The following is an 18,614-nucleotide window of genomic DNA, read 5'->3' on the forward strand; positions in this document are numbered from 1 at the left end:
GTATCCATTAGATATGGTAATTAACTAGTGTTATAAAATTGTAGGAATCCTATGCTGTATTGTGAACTTATGTATTTAGTGTACCTAAAGTACTTTAATTAAAGAGTTGCTCTCTAGCTATACTAATATTGTCTAGAAAGTTCTTTTCTTCCATTTTAGGCATCAGTATGATATTGGTTGCTGAATGACACTGCCACTGTATGCCATAACTACCATGGACAATGAGGATGGACTGCTCCAGATATACCAGTCATGAGCTCCTGATGCAGCTTGCAACCAGCCAACAGCACATCAGCCCTCCTGCCCTGGAATACATCTAGGATGGATAGAACCCACAATCACGGACTAAATGAACTCAACAGACATCTTGGAGGGACGGTCACTGACTATGGAAATGATACTTGTGTTTGTGTGTATATATATACACACATATATATATGTGTATATAGTTGGAAGGTGTTGTATCTGGGCATGATGTAGATGATATAGCATAATGGGTGGATAATGTCCTGGTTCTGACCAAGACAGGCTAAATTTTTTTGCAGTAGCTGGGAGGGGGCACAGCTAGGACCCAGAGATTATTCTATAACACCTCATGTGATTGCCGGGGGCAGGGGAAAGGAGTCTTTTCTGGGGAGAAGGGGTTCCTTCTGGTTGATTAAGCATGGCAGAGGGAGCCGTCCTGTATTGTCTATTGTCAGGGGGGTTTCTGTGTGAATTGGGTTTTTTGTACTCTCTGTCATTAGTAATGTTGCTCTTACTGTTTTCTTATCTCATTGCTGTTTCCAGTCAATTGTTCTTATCTCAACCCCTGATCTTTGCCTTTTGTGCCTCCAATTCATCTCTCCATCCTGTCGCAGATGGGAGGGGGAGGGGAAAGCCGAGGAACCAGCAGTGTGTGGTTTGTAGAACCTTAGGGGGAGCACTAAATTGGGGAGTACCATTCCTAAACCACAACATTTACACAACTAGTCACAGATAGAAGAATAAGTAGTTCTCAACTTAGCAACAGCTGGAAGGGCTGCTCCTACAGTTATTTAAACATAAGATGAATTCAGAAATTCCTTGCAATCCCTTTCTTTCTTTAAAAAATCCATAGGTGTACTTCTAAACAACCACACAGCCATTTTAAAGGTCAATTTCTTTTCAACTATGATTAATGATTAGTTTAAAAAGTCTTCTCCAATGGGCAATTACAACAGATACTGAGAAACATGCCTTAGAATATATGGCTACATAATTTCATTTTTCACACCATCAGGCTACAAGGAAGAGAGTAGGTCTTCCATTTGTTATTTTGTCATGTTTTGTACTATTTACACCACAAAAAGAGTTTGGTGTTTTTGACATGCATTTCAGGTAATCCCTAACAGCAGGCTTTCTAACGTGAATTCTATAAGGAAGTCTTTACCATCTGTATGTGAATCTTATATATGTTACTGAAAACTACCATAGTTCTGGAGCAAATTTTGTTTCCTGGCACTAAGTTCAGCCACCTAATATTAAACACTTGCTGATGTATGTCTCGTCAGCAACATCAGGCAACAGGGGAGAAGAAATTCTAGATGTGGTTATTTAGACAACTTCCCACATCCTACTGAACATGCAATTTACCTTTCCAGTTTCAGAAGCCCAGGAAATGGAAATCTGGTTTGGCACTGCTGATGACAACCTAACTAGAGATGTTATATTTAAGGGGCGCCCAGGTCGCTTCTGTTCAATTCCACTTTTTGGTGGTGGAGTATATCCCTATGGGAAGAAAGGACATAATGTTTTATCAAGTCTCCCTGCTGTACTCTGAAACCTGCTGATATAGACTTGTTAGTTTTAAAAAGATCTATGGGAAGCAGGTAAACCTAGAGGTTCTGTAGACTGGAGACCAAATCCAACACAATCTAAGAAATATCAGTCTTTGACAGTCTAACACTATAAGTCAACCATGATTATGAGGCATTTTTGGTTTTAAAGTGGTTTTACAGAAATGCTGAAAAGGTGAAAGAGAACACAGTTTAGGTCCTGGTAAGTTCACTGAAAGAGTAAAAAGTAATGTTGATGCTTTGTCTGTTCCCACACACACACACACACTGAAAGGGAGTGGAACACCTCAAGGACAGCCTTAGTGACAAACACAGCAAGTCATGAAGAGTTAATTCAGTGTTTCACACCCAGAAAATATTTCAATGATTCTATTTAAGAAATAATAAAGTCTTGTTCCAAGAGCTCCCCATCTCCTTGGTGCCTGCTTTTCCTTGCATCAACTACACCTAGCCCAGTTAGCTATGGGTTGTCATCTGTCCTCTGTCAAGGTCCCTGAAGAAGGGCTACACATAGAATATCAGCTGTATTTAAGAGACCATAGAATCATAGAATGGTTTGTGTTGGAAGCGACCCTAAAGATCATCTAGTTTCAACCCCCTCGCCATGGGCAGGGAATAATAGGCTTTGCTGTTGTCTGCAGAAACAAAATAAAAAAGATTGTTTGCTCAGCTTTGATGAAAAATTTAATAACCTTGACAACTTTTGTCTGTAGTTTTATTTCCTATATGATGTTTGCAAATTGAATCAGGAGTCATCCAGTTCCCATTTGCTTCTAGGCAAGTACATACTCTCCAGTGTATTGTAAGCAGAAAGTACTTGTGCTGTGTGAAGGAGCATACAGCCTAACTGTAGCTCATTCATCTCACCCTTTATCTGTCATGATGAAAAGCAAACCAGTCTGCAACAGGAACTGAGAATCTCTGTTCTGAGCTCATACAGACAGTCTGTAGTCGACTCATTTCAAAAATTCATCCTGTGCCAGAAGGATGCCAATAAAAGATTGCAGCTCTATGTCTTGCATAGAACTGACTGCCAGATTTTATTTAGTTCAAGACAGTGTTGTTCTATACAAGAAACTCTCCCAGAAAGGATATGCTGTAAAAACACACACATGTATATTTTTTTTACCCAGAGAAACACACACATTCACAGCCTATTGCTTGGGAAAAGAGTTCCTGTGAAAGACCCCAAGTCTGAAAATAAAAACCAGAAATAAACAGCCTCTTCCACTCATTAGCCAAGTATACCAGAGAGTAATCACTGTCTTTAATGGTTTTCACCCTAGATGAGTGACCCAGTAGCTACCAGGAACTTGGTACCATGTGCACTTTATCACAGAACATTTAGGCAGCAGATGAAAGGAAACTGCTGATAATTTCACATTTAAAAGAATGAATGATTTTCCATTTCTTTAATCAGACATAAGAACTGCAACCATTTGTAGGGTATAATATCCCCATTGCTTTGCTGTAGTAGTCTTTCCTCTACTATAGTGACTTTATGAGCTTATGTGGACAAACACACCATCCTTGCAGTATTTAGGAGAGTATTTCCCCACATACTGTACCAGCCACAGTAACCCTGCTGGCCTCCAACCTAAAAATGAAATTTCCTTGCTTTCAAGAGAGCAAGAATTCAAGTTCTCTTATTTTTCCCAACTTTTTTTGTTTGTTTTTTTTTTCCTTTGGATAGAGACTCTTCAGTGCACATGCTTCATTTCAGTCAAGCGTTTGATGTTTTCTTCTGCAATGACCTTGAGAACAGATTCAATCTTGTACTCCTAGAACAACTTAAAACCTTCCCTTCCTAACCTTCCAGGAGTTAAGAGCACTATGCTTACCTATCCCAACTAGCATGGTCTAGCACTGTATAGTTAAACTGCCAATTCTAGTGGCTAGCAAGTGTCAACATTATTTGTGTCTTTCAGTCTTCCACGCTTGTTTCAAGAACCATATTAGTCAAAGCAGGTATCATCTGTTATAGCCAGAAAAATCTATCAACAGAAAGCATGATTGCTCTTCATATCTGGTTATTTCCAACCTTCCCTGACATTTGATATTGACCTTTGAAAGAGACCTGCAGTGGTTTATGGCGGTTCCCTGAGATGAAAAGCAAATTACCTTTCGAACTCTCACATTTTGTCTTGCCTACAAGAAAAGTCAACAGGAGAACCACCTACTGTAGTGTGTTATGTATAAAAACCTTGTTACTTGCCAGGACACTAGCATGCATGGCTCTACATTTACTCCTTTTAAGTCAGAAGCAACACTATAAGAGGAGGACACAGACAGTTGTAAGAATACAAGGAAATACCATGTTAACATAAGTTGGCGCAACCTGAAGTAGTACTGGTACACTGGCAGCATTTTTCTGAAGTTTCTGGTGAGCGCTGCAGCCAAGGAAACAACCAAGAATAATTTACAGACATCTGCAGAAACATGAACTGCTATACCAGGGAAAGACATAACAGTACTCACTTAAGAATTGTGCAAGTTGGCAATAGAGGCTGCCAAAAGATGGACTTAAACAACAATTAACCCCCCCTTCCCTGTCCCCCACGCTGCTACGTTAGAAACTAGAATGATTGTGGAGAATTTTTTGCTAGAGTTGTGATGAAAATACAAAGAGTGAAATTTAATATTATAGTGATGTTATTTTGATTATTGGTAAGAGAAATTTTCATTATGTTTATTATAGGTTGTAATTTTTGTTTATGTGAAGGAAAATTATGTGTTAAATATAGAATTTAAAATTCTTAAATATGTGATTGCAGAAGCGAAGGGGGGAGAATTTAATGGGTTCAAGTGGCTGAATTTTTGGTAATAGGAGGCCACAGAGATGATTTTGATTAGAAGCTACTAGAAGCTTTTGCTGTTCTATGAAAAAGCCAATGATAACCAGTTCCAGGATGAACTTCCTACTACTAGCCAATTATATTCGTTTCTGTGATATTTAAGAACACAGGAAGAGAAGTCTGTGTCACAGAGGAAATTCCAGCTGGAGAGGAGAGCAGAGGAGAACATGAGATGATAGCAATGTAGACTCCAAGGTCAGTGTAGCAGGAGGGGAGAGGAAGAGGCCCGGGGAGGCCTCCCTCTACCCCTCCAGCAGGGAAAAAGATTGAAAACCAAGACCCCTGCCACCTGTGGAAGATTATTGGGGTGAGGGATCTCCCTCCCCCCGCAACTCATGGAGGAGCCTACACTGGAGCAAATGGATGCATGAGGAAACTGAGACTCCATGGGAGGCCTGAGATGAAACAGAATCCTGCTGGACACCTGTGGCCCATGGAGAGAAAAACTTACGCTGGAGCAAGTTGTCCCTGGGTAGGACTTGTGGCCCTGTGGGGGACCCACACTAGTGCAACTCATTTGTGACCCAAGGGACAGCAGATTATGGAAGAACTGTGACCCCAAGGGATGGACCAACGTCGGAGAGGTCTATCAAGGACTGTATCCGGTGGGGAGGGACCCCACAAGAAACAGGGGAAGGACTCAAAGCCATTACTCTCTGTAATTGTGGTAATGACCAATGGTGAAGCAAGTTGTCCCCTTGCAGCCCATGGAGACCATCAGAATGCAGAGAGAGAGACCTCTGCACCTGATGGAAGAGTGACCTCCCAGGACAATGGATTAGGAAGAGTTCCTGTCTAAGAGATGGATTTTAACAGCGGCAGAAATAGCTGCTGACTGTGACTTTTCCCCCCTTCCCATCTCCCTGTGCTACTAAGAGGAGGAGGGAGAACATGGAGGGAAGGGGGGAGTGGAAGGAAGGTGTTGTGTTTTAAGACTGTTTTATTCTTTTACTCTTTAGTTCTTATTCTGTTAGCAATAAATTTAGTTTTTAGTTTACATTTGTAACAATAAATTTAAGTTCTATTCACTTTGAATCTATCATGAAAATTAGTTAGTAAGTGAATCTCCCAGTACTTACCTCTACTCAGGAATTCTCTGAGTTTTTTTCCCCCTCAAATTAGAGAAGAACAGAGGGGGAGGAGGGGGGGAAAACAGTTTTCAGTAAGTGTTTAAAATCTGGCCTAAGTCAAAACCACGACACCAGGGAAAGACAGAACAGTACTCACTTAAGAACTGTGCAAGTTGACAATAGAGGCTGGCATCACTGATTAATTATCTAACACCAACACTACTGAGTTGGACAATAGTGGTCTTTGAGGAAAAGAAGTTATCCTGCATTTCCTGCAACAGAAAGGAACCACCAGAGGGATGCAGACAGTGACAAAAATCAACAGAAAATGTTTGCAAAAGCACTTGGACTGAGACCGTATTTGTCATTCAGCTCATACTGAAGGAGAAGATGAAAGGAAGTTTCCGAGACAATAATCATTTATTCACTTTCTCACCTAAAGTTCTGCTGAACAGATTAAAGAACCATGATGTGCAGGAATAACTGACAGGATTTAGATCTAAAGCAAAGCAATAATCCAAGATTACAAACAATTTTTACTATGACCGTGACATATGTTACGTACAAAATGAAGAGCATAACGCAGCATAGCAAGGCATAAACTATATTAACAGAGAATCAGTAAACATTGATGTCCACAAGATAACATCAGACCAATTTGGTTTTGGTTGGTTGCTTAAAGAAAGGAAGACAATCTGCATAAAAAAGGTGAAAATCCTCAAGTTTATCAGAGAACATAACTGGTATTTGCAGAAAATACTGACTAGAAAACATACAGAAGAAACCCTCAACACACTGAAGACAGACAGAAGAACAGTGATGTAATGGTTAATGAAGCAGGAGGAAAAGAAGCTAAAGAGTCTCATTTGAAGAGAGGCAAAAAAAGCAATCATGGGTTGCAAATGCAGGAGGGAGTGTACAGGACAATACATCTGACACACCAAAGTAGAGACAGACATTCTAAAAAAGAGGTTTCACACCTCTCTTCACATAGCATTTTTCCAAACCCACTGCTGAAAAAAACCCTTTGTAATACTACTTTTTCCATCTTCCATAGCTTCCAGAACTATTTCAGAACAGGTTACACAAGAGTTTCTCTGTTCTATTGTACAGAGATACCCATTCTAGAGATTTTTCAAGAATAATGAGGTGCTTTTCCCTTTTTGTATATATCTGTCCTGGTTTAAATGAGACAAGGGTCTTTTGCTGAGGATGGGTTAGGAGAAAAGACCCAAACTTCTCTTTCTAAGCAATTATAAATCCAAAATTAAGAGGCTCCGATTGAAGGAAAACAAATTATGGAAAAGGAAATAATAGCCCTTTATTAAAAGGTATATGTGTATTAACAGAAACGCGAGAAAAAAACCAAGTAAAACAACCAAACAACACTCTTATACCCACAAATAACCCCTTCAGAAACAAAACTGATAAACCGGCAAAAGGCGAAGTGAACAGTTTAACTTTTGGTGCCTTTTGGTGCAATTCCAACCACAGTCAGCAGGGAGCGCCGTTGGATCACCGGAGATGCAGAACTTGTAATGTCCTGTATCAGTCACCAGGTGGCACTGTTGGATCACTGGAGGTGCAGAACTTGTAATGTCCAGGTGCCTGTCACCAGGCGGCGCTGTGGGATCCCTGGTCACTGCCACGTGGAAGGGAAAAAACAATACCCTCTAGAGTATGTCTGGAGGGAAGGAAAAAAAGAAAAAGAAAAAAACAAACCAAAAACCAAAAAAAACCTCGGTTCCCCTTCCCTTCCCACACTGGAAAGGAGAGAGGAGAATGGGAGAGGAAAGGGGAAGGAAAAAACCAGCAATAAAACAGAAAGTTCTCCCAATGGAAGAAAACTCACGAACTTCAGCTGGTTAGGATTTGCTTTAAGCAGGGCCTGCAACCAGTAACAGCTGAGCAGAGAGTAGCAGCAAACTCCCCTCTGACAGGAAAAAAAACAAACAGGCAGCATCTGCAGCTCACAGCAGGTCTCAAGCCCACCGGCACACCAGCCTCTCCTCCCAACCTGCATGCCAGCCACACCCCAGCCCACTAAAATTTCTCCTCCTCCGTTACCTCAAGACGAGAGAAAAAAAAAGTAGACTTTAGATCCTTATCTACCTGTTTCCTAGGAGACTGATCTCTGACCATTAGTAGATGAGCCGATTCTTTTATTCACCTGATAGCTACCTGATGACCTATACACAGAGCACACACGGCAGAGGGAAGGGAAAGAAAAATTCCTTGCTAAAATCAGAACTATGACATTATCCAAGCCTTGAGGTGGCCCTGCCTATGTACTCAGTTTTTAAACATCAGACACCAGTCAAGTATATGACTGCTAACTGTTCCGCTTCAGTATCAACAAATGCTAGGAACTCTAAAATGTGTCTGTTCTTCATTTCCACAATGAATTCTGCACTAATCAGACAGATGCAGAGCAGTGTACAAACTTGTACACAAGAAGGTGATACCATTCCCTTATAACAAGGAGGAACTCAAACCAATCTCAAATATAAAAGCCCAAACAGTGAGAACTACTACCAATCAAGTCAAACTCAATTTGAATACCAAGGAGGAGGATTCTTCATGCAGACACTGGTTTGTTTTTGACATATTTTGTTATGTTAACTGCAATAGATGAGGTTTGCTATAGGTGGTTAAAACAATTACTCCATGCAGTGGCTGTAACATGATTAACAATTGTAATGGCTATCTCACACAGCAAACATACAAACCATATACCTAATATTAGTGATAACAATAAACATCTTGACTGTTTTAGCAAGCTAGCGTTAACAGATAACACACACACTCCACAAGTCACAAAGAAGCCACAAATATGTACAAACATGCTCACCGGGCAATGGAAACAGCTTCCCATTTACTTTAATACACAAACTATAAGGCTAATTATCTTCTTGAATGCAGTTTGTCTCTGTTAGGCATAAGCTATATCCCCAAAAAGAAAAAAACATCATTTTCAAGTGTCACCACATTCATATGTCCCCACAAACATCTAGACTTATGTTACATTAACCAATTAAAAAGTTGTAAGAGAACACTATGAAAAAGGTACCTTAGCTGAACTTGGACTGTGTAATCTCTCCTGCCCCTGGACAAGAAGTCCCTGTGACAAAGAGAAATAAAAAGAGAAGTATCCATTTAGACAGCAGGTCTCATATTCCAGTCATATTCAGAAAGAACTGTCATGCTCTGTCAAGAGATTATAGTAACAATAAAGTATGATTTTGCCAGAAGAAGAAAAACCCTCTAGGCTTACACCATAGGTCTTGCAACAACATGAACCCTGTGACAAAAGTAGTCTTTCCATTCCTGCAGTCAGGAAACATGCAGGGAAGAAAAGCTTACCACCTCTCTAAATAGTGACAATTATTTGGAACAGAGTAATTGTTAACTCTTTAATGGGGTAGGATTTACCCTAAATGCAACATAAATTCTGCACATGTCCCTGAAGAAAACAGAACAGATAAACTCAGTGTAACTTCAGTGAGGATTATCATTCTGCACCTGCAAGCTTTATGTGATGCATAAAATGAATCAAACCCCCCACATTTTTCTCCTGAAATTTTGCAAAAGTTTACCTACACTATGCCACACTCTTACTTCTTACCTGGAAATACAGATTTCTCTGACCTGCTGAAGTGTTAAAACAAAGATAAAAAACTTCTCTTGGAACCTCTGAATACTGCTCTGTACTAGAAAGAGAGAGATAGAAAAGAGGTTTAGCCATGGTAATTAAAGTAATTGATTAAAACAGGATCTGCAATTGAGGTGGGATTTTTTTGGAACCAGGCATAAGTCACTTAATATATTCAAATTGTGGTTGAACTGCATTTAAATGTCAACAGGAAAGAACTGAACAAATCATTCATTCAACTATATTCAGATGGCTTAATATCACATTACACTTCAGTATTAATAATAATAATGGCCAGTCTTCACGAGTGAAGATCTGGGGAAGGTCTTTACACCTTCCAGCCTGCGCGTTGGATTTTTAGGTGAGACACAGTGTGCGTGGAACTGAGCTCACCCTTTAATCCTAAGGTTCATCTGCCGGGGCCAAGCGAGCTTGGACAGTGGCAGCGAGAGTCCTGAGGACGTGAGGTGGGTTGCCTTTAAGGGCTAACGAGCTCCACCTGCCCGGGAGTGGCCCTGACCGGGAATCGAAGAAGCTTGACAAACTGACAGGATTTAGATCTAAAGCAAAGCAATAATCCAAGATTACAAACAATTTTTACTATGACCGTGACATATGTTACGTACAAAATGAAGAGCATAACGCAGCATAGCAAGGCATAAACTATATTAACAGAGAATCAGTAAACATTGATGTCCACAAGATAACATCAGACCAATTTGGTTTTGGTTGGTTGCTTAAAGAAAGGAAGACAATCTGCATAAAAAAGGTGAAAATCCTCAAGTTTATCCAGAGAACATAACTGGTATTTGCAGAAAATACTGACTAGAAAACATACAGAAGAAACCCTCAACACACTGAAGACAGACAGAAGAACAGTGATGTAATGGTTAATGAAGCAGGAGGAAAAGAAGCTAAAGAGTCTCATTTGAAGAGAGGCAAAAAAAGCAATCATGGGTTGCAAATGCAGGAGGGAGTGTACAGGACAATACATCTGACACACCAAAGTAGAGACAGACATTCTAAAAAAGAGGTTTCACACCTCTCTTCACATAGCATTTTTCCAAACCCACTGCTGAAAAAAACCCTTTGTAATACTACTTTTTCCATCTTCCATAGCTTCCAGAACTATTTCAGAACAGGTTACACAAGAGTTTCTCTGTTCTATTGTACAGAGATACCCATTCTAGAGATTTTTCAAGAATAATGAGGTGCTTTTCCCTTTTTGTATATATCTGTCCTGGTTTAAATGAGACAAGGGTCTTTTGCTGAGGATGGGTTAGGAGAAAAGACCCAAACTTCTCTTTCTAAGCAATTATAAATCCAAAATTAAGAGGCTCCGATTGAAGGAAAACAAATTATGGAAAAGGGGAAATAACAGCCCTTTATTAAAAGGTATATGTGTATTAACAGAAACGCGAGAAAAAAACCAAGTAAAACAACCAAACAACACTCTTATACCCACAAATAACCCCTTCAGAAACAAAACTGATAAACCGGCAAAAGGCGAAGTGAACAGTTTAACTTTTGGTGCCTTTTGGTGCAATTCCAACCACAGTCAGCAGGGAGCGCCGTTGGATCACCGGAGATGCAGAACTTGTAATGTCCTGTATCAGTCACCAGGTGGCACTGTTGGATCACTGGAGGTGCAGAACTTGTAATGTCCAGTGCCTGTCACCAGGCGGCGCTGTGGGATCCCTGGTCACTGCCACGTGGAAGGGGGGAAAAAACAATACCCTCTAGGTATGTCGGAGGGAAGGAAAAAAAGAAAAAGAAAAAAAACAAACCAAAAACCAAAAAAAAACCTCGGTTCCCCTTCCCTTCCCACACTGGGAAAGGAGAGAGGGAATGGGGGGGGGGAAAGGGGGAAGGAAAAAACCAGCAATAAAACAGAAAGTTCTCCCAATGGAAGAAAACTCACGAACTTCAGCTGGTTAGGATTTGCTTTAAGCAGGGCCTGCAACCAGTAACAGCTGAGCAGAGAGTAGCAGCAAACTCCCCTCTGACAGGAAAAAAAACAAACAGGCAGCATCTGCAGCTCACAGCAGGTCTCAAGCCCACCGGCACACCAGCCTCTCCTCCCAACCTGCATGCCAGCCACACCCCCAGCCCACTAAAATTTCTCCTCCTCCGTTACCTCAAGACGAGAGAAAAAAAAAGTAGACTTTAGATCCTTCATCTACCTGTTTCCTAGGAGACTGATCTCTCGACCATTAGTAGATGAGCCGATTCTTTTATTCACCTGATAGCTACCTGATGACCTATACACAGAGCACACACGGCAGAGGGAAGGGAAAGAAAAATTCCTTGCTAAAATCAGAACTATGACATTATCCAAGCCTTGAGGTGGCCCTGCCTATGTACTAGTTTTTAAACATCAGACACCAGTCAAGTATATGACTGCTAACTGTTCCGTTTCAGTATCAACAAATGCTAGGAACTCTAAAATGTGTCTGTTCTTCATTTCCACAATGAATTCTGCACTAATCAGACAGATGCAGAGCAGTGTACAAACTTGTACACAAGAAGGTGATACCATTCCCTTATAACAAGGAGGAACTCAAACCAATCTCAAATATAAAAGCCCAAACAGTGAGAACTACTACCAATCAAGTCAAACTCAATTTGAATACCAAGGAGGAGGATTCTTCATGCAGACACTGGTTTGTTTTTGACATATTTTGTTATGTTAACTGCAATAGATGAGGTTTGCTATAGGTGGTTAAAACAATTACTCCATGCAGTGGCTGTAACATGATTAACAATTGTAATGGCTATCTCACACAGCAAACATACAAACCATATACCTAATATTAGTGATAACAATAAACATCTTGACTGTTTTAGCAAGCTAGCGTTAACAGATAACACACACACTCCACAAGTCACAAAGAAGCCACAAATATGTACAAACATGCTCACCGGCAATGGAAACAGCTTCCCATTTACTTTAATACACAAACTATAAGGCTAATTATCTTCTTGAATGCAGTTTGTCTCTGTTAGGCATAAGCTATATCCCCAAAAAGAAAAAAACATCATTTTCAAGTGTCACCACATTCATATGTCCCCACAAACATCTAGACTTATGTTACATTAACCAATTAAAAAGTTGTAAGAGAACACTATGAAAAAGGTACCTTAGCTGAACTTGGACTGTGTAATCTCTCCTGCCCCTGGACAAGAAGTCCCTGTGACAAAGAGAAATAAAAAGAGAAGTATCCATTTAGACAGCAGGTCTCATATTCCAGTCATATTCAGAAAGAACTGTCATGCTCTGTCAAGAGATTATAGTAACAATAAAGTATGATTTTGCCAGAGAAGAAAAAACCCTCTAGGCTTACACCATAGGTCTTGCAACAACATGAACCCCGTGACAAAAAGTAGTCTTCCATTCCTGCAGTCAGGAAACATGCAGGGAAGAAAAGCTTACCACCTCTCTAAATAGTGACAATTATTTGGAACAGAGTAATTGTTAACTCTTTAATGGGGTAGGATTTACCCTAAATGCACATAAATTCTGCACATGTCCCTGAAGAAAACAGAACAGATAAACTCAGTGTAACTTCAGTGAGGATTATCATTCTGCACCTGCAAGCTTTATGTGATGCATAAAATGAATCAAACCCCCCACATTTTCTCCTGAAATTTTGCAAAAGTTTACCTACACTATGCCACACTCTTACTTCTTACCTGGAAATACAGATTTCTCTGACCTGCTGAAGTGTTAAAACAAAGATAAAAAACTTCTCTTGGAACCTCTGAATACTGCTCTGTACTAGAAAGAGAGAGATAGAAAAGAGGTTTAGCCATGGTAATTAAAGTAATTGATTAAAACAGGATCTGCAATTGAGGTGGGATTTTTTTGGAACCAGGCATAAGTCACTTAATATATTCAAATTGTGGTTGAACTGCATTTAAATGTCAACAGGAAAGAACTGAACAAATCATTCATTCAACTATATTCAGATGGCTTAATATCACATTACACTTCAGTATTAATAATAATAATGGCCAGTCTTCACGAGTGAAGATCTGGGGAAGGTCTTTACACCTTCCAGCCTGCGCATTGGATTTTTTAGGTGAGACACAGTGTGCGCGGAACTGAGCCCACCCTTTAATCCTAAGGTTCATCTGCCGGGGCCAAGCGAGCTTGGACAGTGGCAGCGAGGTCCTTAGGACGTAGGTGGGTTGCCTTTAAGGGCTAACGAGCTCCACCTGCCCGGGAGTGGCCCTGACCGGGAATCGAAGAAGCTTGACAAACTGCATTATAATCCTTTCTTCCAAGGAAGAAAGGTTCAAACAAACACATAACAAAATATAACACTGGATACAGGATAAAAAGAGTACCACAGAGATGTTTACAACTATTTTTATGTACTACAAGAAGAGAATGCACACCAGAAGTTATTAATGGACAGCTGGAAAGTTACTCAATTCAGAAACAGCTAATTGTAACTAAACCTTTGGGAAGGGGAGGAGGAGAGAAGGAGCACAACCCTTAATGCCACAGAAGCCTACTAGACTTGACATCTAGGAATTATCTGTCAGTAGCATTTGGAAAAAAAAATAAAATAAATGCAACTCTCACATCAGAAACTGACTTGTCTGTCAGTGATGGGAAGCTGCAATATTTTAGTATTAAAGGTTCATAGTACGTATATGTTACTTTTCTATTTTCAACTTGAGAAGTTAGAAATCTTGACCTGAAATAAAAGTAGATTGGGCTTGTCCAACAATTTAAAGTAAGCAACAAAGAAGGATAAATGCAAAAATAGCACAACTAAACCAGGCAAATTTGTAAGAGTTAATAGACTGTCTTCTTGTAGTTTTAGTTAAATGGGAAAGATTTTTAGTGAATTCTTTTCATACCATAACATGATTTGGAGCATGGAGGGCCGCCCCCACCCCCCCTCCCCCAGTCGAGACAGGGGATAAAATCCCCAGTGCTTACGGAAACTCTCTCTTGTTCCTGGGTGTAGGTGCCGAGGGAAGGGACCACTGCAGCCTCTGTGCCGGGCACTTTGAGGAGTTTCCCTGGGCCTGCACGACACCAACTGCTTGCAGTGGTTTTCACTGCTGGCTGTCTGTTGTGGGTTTGCCGACCAGCCCTCCCGGGGCTGAAAATAGTTTTTCCAGGTGGATTTCCGGAGTAAAACCAATCAAAAGTTTTAGTAACCCCTCTACCAATTACATATTTAAGAAAATGGAAGAGAAGTTGTGGGGCCAGAAGAGATAAGAGCCATGAGGTAGAAGAAAAAATGGGAGAACCAGCATAGCAGTGGGCCCTGTTGGACCTGAGCGTGTGCCCCCTACCCTGGGCCAAGTCTGGCCCAGGAGAAGGGGGCCAGGTCCCCTGCTCTCTTATAACACAGTAAAGAAAAAACTCTAGAGAAAAACTTCCTGGACAAGACGTGCTGCAAAAAGAATTCCAGACAGAGAGATACTGCAACCTCCAGTTCCAACTACAACGAATAGGAGCTATTGTCCTAGAGATAATAGAAGAGGAACTTTCAAGTGCTGCAAAATTATTTAGAAGACCTGTAGCTCTGAAAATGGAAAAGAAACTGCTTCTCCTAAACTGATACAAGGGGGGAGGGATACTTCTATAAATACATAGCACTTTTGCCAAGTTAGAATTGTTGTATATATAGTTCTTTAGTTTTTATCTTACTAGTAATAAATCCTAATATTACTCTCCCCAATCAGATCTCTTTTGTCTGCATAAACCTTCTCTCAACTTATAGTAATTGTGTGGGGGGTGAAAGAAAATTGGCCCAAAGTAAACCCACAGCACTGTTTCACTCAACACTGACTGCTTTTGACATCAGCTGCCACCATATGAATAAAGACCAGCTGAGTTATCTTGGTGAGACCAACAGTTCGGGATTTTTCCTTTTGGGAGCTGCACAGGGTACTGCCACCGCATGGCCTGTGACCACCAGGTCCCAGCACCATACCGGGTCATCCCGGCTCCACCATTGTCAGTTCACAGTGGTTTGCTACATTGGAACCCACGTTACCATCTTGGCAGCATAGGACTTCTCTCTGAATGAAATATTTTTCCAGATTTTGTTTTAACCTAGGGGGGGAGGGGGTAGCTAGGTAATATTTTCTGCTATTGTTGTTTCTTTTTCCTTTGTTTCTGGTTTTTTTCCGGTTTTTAGTAAAATTGGTTTTTTTCCTTTTTCATTTAGACTCCTCATCATTTCTACTTTGTCAATATTTGGAGTGAAATAATAGAAAGAAAATGAGGGTTTATCTTATTGGAGGTCTCACCTCCTGAGCATATTGTCATTAAAGCAAGACAATATATTTGGCGCCCAACCTGAGGCGCTGAGAAAGAGAGAGAGGGAGAAGTGGAAAAATAACAATTTTGAGAAATCCATTTGTGTACTGGATATAGAACAGCCACCATGTTGTTTGAGCCATTTGTGTTTATTTGGCATGTATTCCTGTATACACATTTTCCGTTCACAGGTGTTTTTCTCAAACTGGAGTTTAAAACCAAGGCAACCTTGTCAATTTTTCAGTTCGTAACCTGGATTCATAGTGTTGTAAACTCAACACCTATAAGTTTCATTTGGAATGTGTTTTCAGGGTTGTCTTCCTGCCCTAGCCTAAGCTGTTACCTCTGGAGTTTATTGATAATGGCACCCAGTCTGAGGGAGAAGCACAGGGGAGTGACTCCTCCCAATCCTTCGCCCATTTCCCCTTCAGGTCAGCTACAATAGCTTTTGAGAAGTTTAAATTCCCTCTAGATGCTAGAGTTCCCTTACCCTTTGTGATATGTCTGCAAGTTTGCATCATTATGGTCTATCTCATGTGTGAGGCTAGAGCCAGGATCTTTCAGGAAGGTGTTCCCCGAGGGGTGGATAACTTTGAGTGGCATGGGTTAGGGGAGGACATGGGTAAGTTCTTGGAAAACTTTTAAGCTCAATGACCTGGAAGTTCACCCTTGAACAACTTCAGAATCCTGTTAAAGTGATGAGATCAGTGAGGAAAAGGTACCATGGTAGATCTGTGGAGGGGCAACTCATGGTTGCATGCGGGGCTTTGGCCACTGCCTACCAAAAACTGCTTGGTATGGTGCAGCACCTCCAGGAGGAAAGGCAAGGGAACAAAATACACAACACCACAGCCATTCAGGGTGTGGCTAGGCCAGAAGGGCACCCCCAGCCAATAGAAGATGCCCCTATCCACAGGAGAAAATATAAGACCAAATCTGTTCGCCTGGTGGATGATGATGGGGAGGCGGGACCTTCACAAATGGTAGACTCAGAACCAGAGATAATCACTGAATCCCTATAATTTGATAATCTCTTCAATTTGTGGAAAGACATCGCTTGACAACCGAGTGAACCCATTTTGACCTGGTTGATCTGAGCCTGGGATCTTACGGATGAAGGTGCACAGCTTGATGGTACTGAAGCAAGGTTTTTAGAATACCTGTCCCAGGATGTGGGTATTGACCAGGAGTTCATGAGGGAATCAGAACCCCTTAATCTCTGGATGTGACTTTTACCAACCATAAGAGAGAGGTTTGCTTACAGGGACAACCTGCAGGGGCATCATTGCTCCTGGGACACCATGGAGGAAGGGATCCTACGCCTGAGGAACTGGCACTGTTAGAGGTACTTTTTGCAAGGGACAGGTGTACATCATAGATGTGGTGGAAACTTGGACCTGCAGGGCCACCCATATACTCTAATTTTCTGGCAACAATGCACTAGAAGGAAAACCAAGAGACTTACCTCTAAACTCACTCATGGATGGTGACCAACTCTCTATGGTGATGGTTAGACAAGAAGGCCAATTGACAATGTAAAGGGAAACCCATCTGGGCTTTCAAAATGTTGCAAGACATCACTCCCAGGGTAGAGAAACTGATTGTGAGAGTCTACCATGTAGACACACACGTTTCCCCAGTCCAAGGAAATGAAGAACATTGCAACAATGAACAGGTAGACCAAACTGCCCAAGTCAAAGTGTCGCAGGTAGACCCAAGTATAGATATGGAAAGGCCTGGAAGATTGATTACATTACACTGCCGCAAACTTGCCAAGGTAAGCACTATGTGCTCACCATGTTGGAAGCAACCACCAGATGACTAGAAATGTACTCTGTGCCTCATGCCACTACCTGGAACACCATCCTGGGCCTTGAAAAGCAAGTCCTATGTTGACATGGCACCCCAGAATGAATTGAGCCAGATAATGGGACTGATTTCAAGAATAGCCTAGTTACCACCTGGGCTAAAGAGCATGGTATTGAGTGGATATAACATATCCCCTATTATGCACCAGCCACTGGGGAGGTTGAACAGTGTAATGGACTGTTGAAAATCACTTTGAAGACATTGGGCAGGAGGACTTTCAAGCATTTAGCAAAGGCTACTTGGTTAGTCAACACTAGAGGCTCTGTCAACAAGGTTTAAATCTGATATAATGTGATGGTATAAAAATATTAGGGGTGGATAATGTTGTAGTTTTAGTTAAATGGGAAAGATTTTTGGTCTTTTCATATCATCTTGTGGTTCAGAGTGTGGGGAGCTACTCCCCCTACCCCGTCCAAGATGAGCTAGGGAGGGACTGTCCCCAGCATCTTGTGACCTGCTGGAAAGGTCCCTGAAGTGAAGCATCACAAGAACTCATGAGACAGGGGATAAAATCCCTAGTGCTTCTGGAAACTCTCTCTTGTTCCTGGGTATAGGTACTGAGGGAAGGGACCACTGCAGCCCTCGTGCTGGGCACTTCAAGGAGCTCTGCCAGGCAAGCATGACACTGACCACTGACCACTTTCAGAGTGGCTTTCAGCAGCTTTCGCCACCAGCCACTGCTGTGTGGATTGAGACTGCTACCCCCAGCTGAGTCATTTTGGAACAAGTGGTGAAGAGAGGGCAAGGGTAGAGATGACAAGGGAAGGGAGTTTCCACTTTTCCCCAACTGCAAAAAACCATTTAAGTCTAGACTTCGTACTGCCATTAGCAACACTTATTTCATGAATTAAACAACCCACAGAGCTATTAAACACTTACCTAGACTTGTAGGTTTTATGAGTACATCAAGCACATCGTAAAAAGGTAAGCTTTTCAGTTGAACATCAGGATGAACAGGTGGAATTGGAGGGGATGGCTGTTGCAACTCTACATGGAGCTTAGTGTCTTGGAGGAGCACAGAACTGACAGGAGAGGAAGGAGACAGAGATATGACTGAAGAAA

General features: G+C 41.3%; 1 protein-coding gene across 1 annotated transcript in view; it reads right to left on the reverse strand.

Moving 5' to 3' along the window:
- LOC126653202 (E3 SUMO-protein ligase PIAS2-like) overlaps positions 1–18,594 on the reverse strand; it is a gene marked incomplete at its 5' end in the record, with an annotated part of 54,790 nt that extends 36,196 nt beyond the window's left edge. The window contains 6 exon segments of the mRNA XM_050340721.1: positions 1,451–1,457; positions 1,615–1,749; positions 12,317–12,407; positions 12,535–12,585; positions 13,088–13,172; positions 18,432–18,594. Of these exon segments, the coding sequence (XP_050196678.1) occupies positions 1,451–1,457; positions 1,615–1,749; positions 12,317–12,407; positions 12,535–12,585; positions 13,088–13,172; positions 18,432–18,594 (532 nt within the window).
- Positions 18,595–18,614: the final 20 nt, after the last annotated feature.

This window comes from Myiozetetes cayanensis, unplaced genomic scaffold (assembly GCF_022539395.1).
Source record: "Myiozetetes cayanensis isolate MyiCay16 unplaced genomic scaffold, myiCay2020 scf96, whole genome shotgun sequence".
Taxonomy (NCBI): Eukaryota; Metazoa; Chordata; class Aves; order Passeriformes; family Tyrannidae; genus Myiozetetes; species Myiozetetes cayanensis.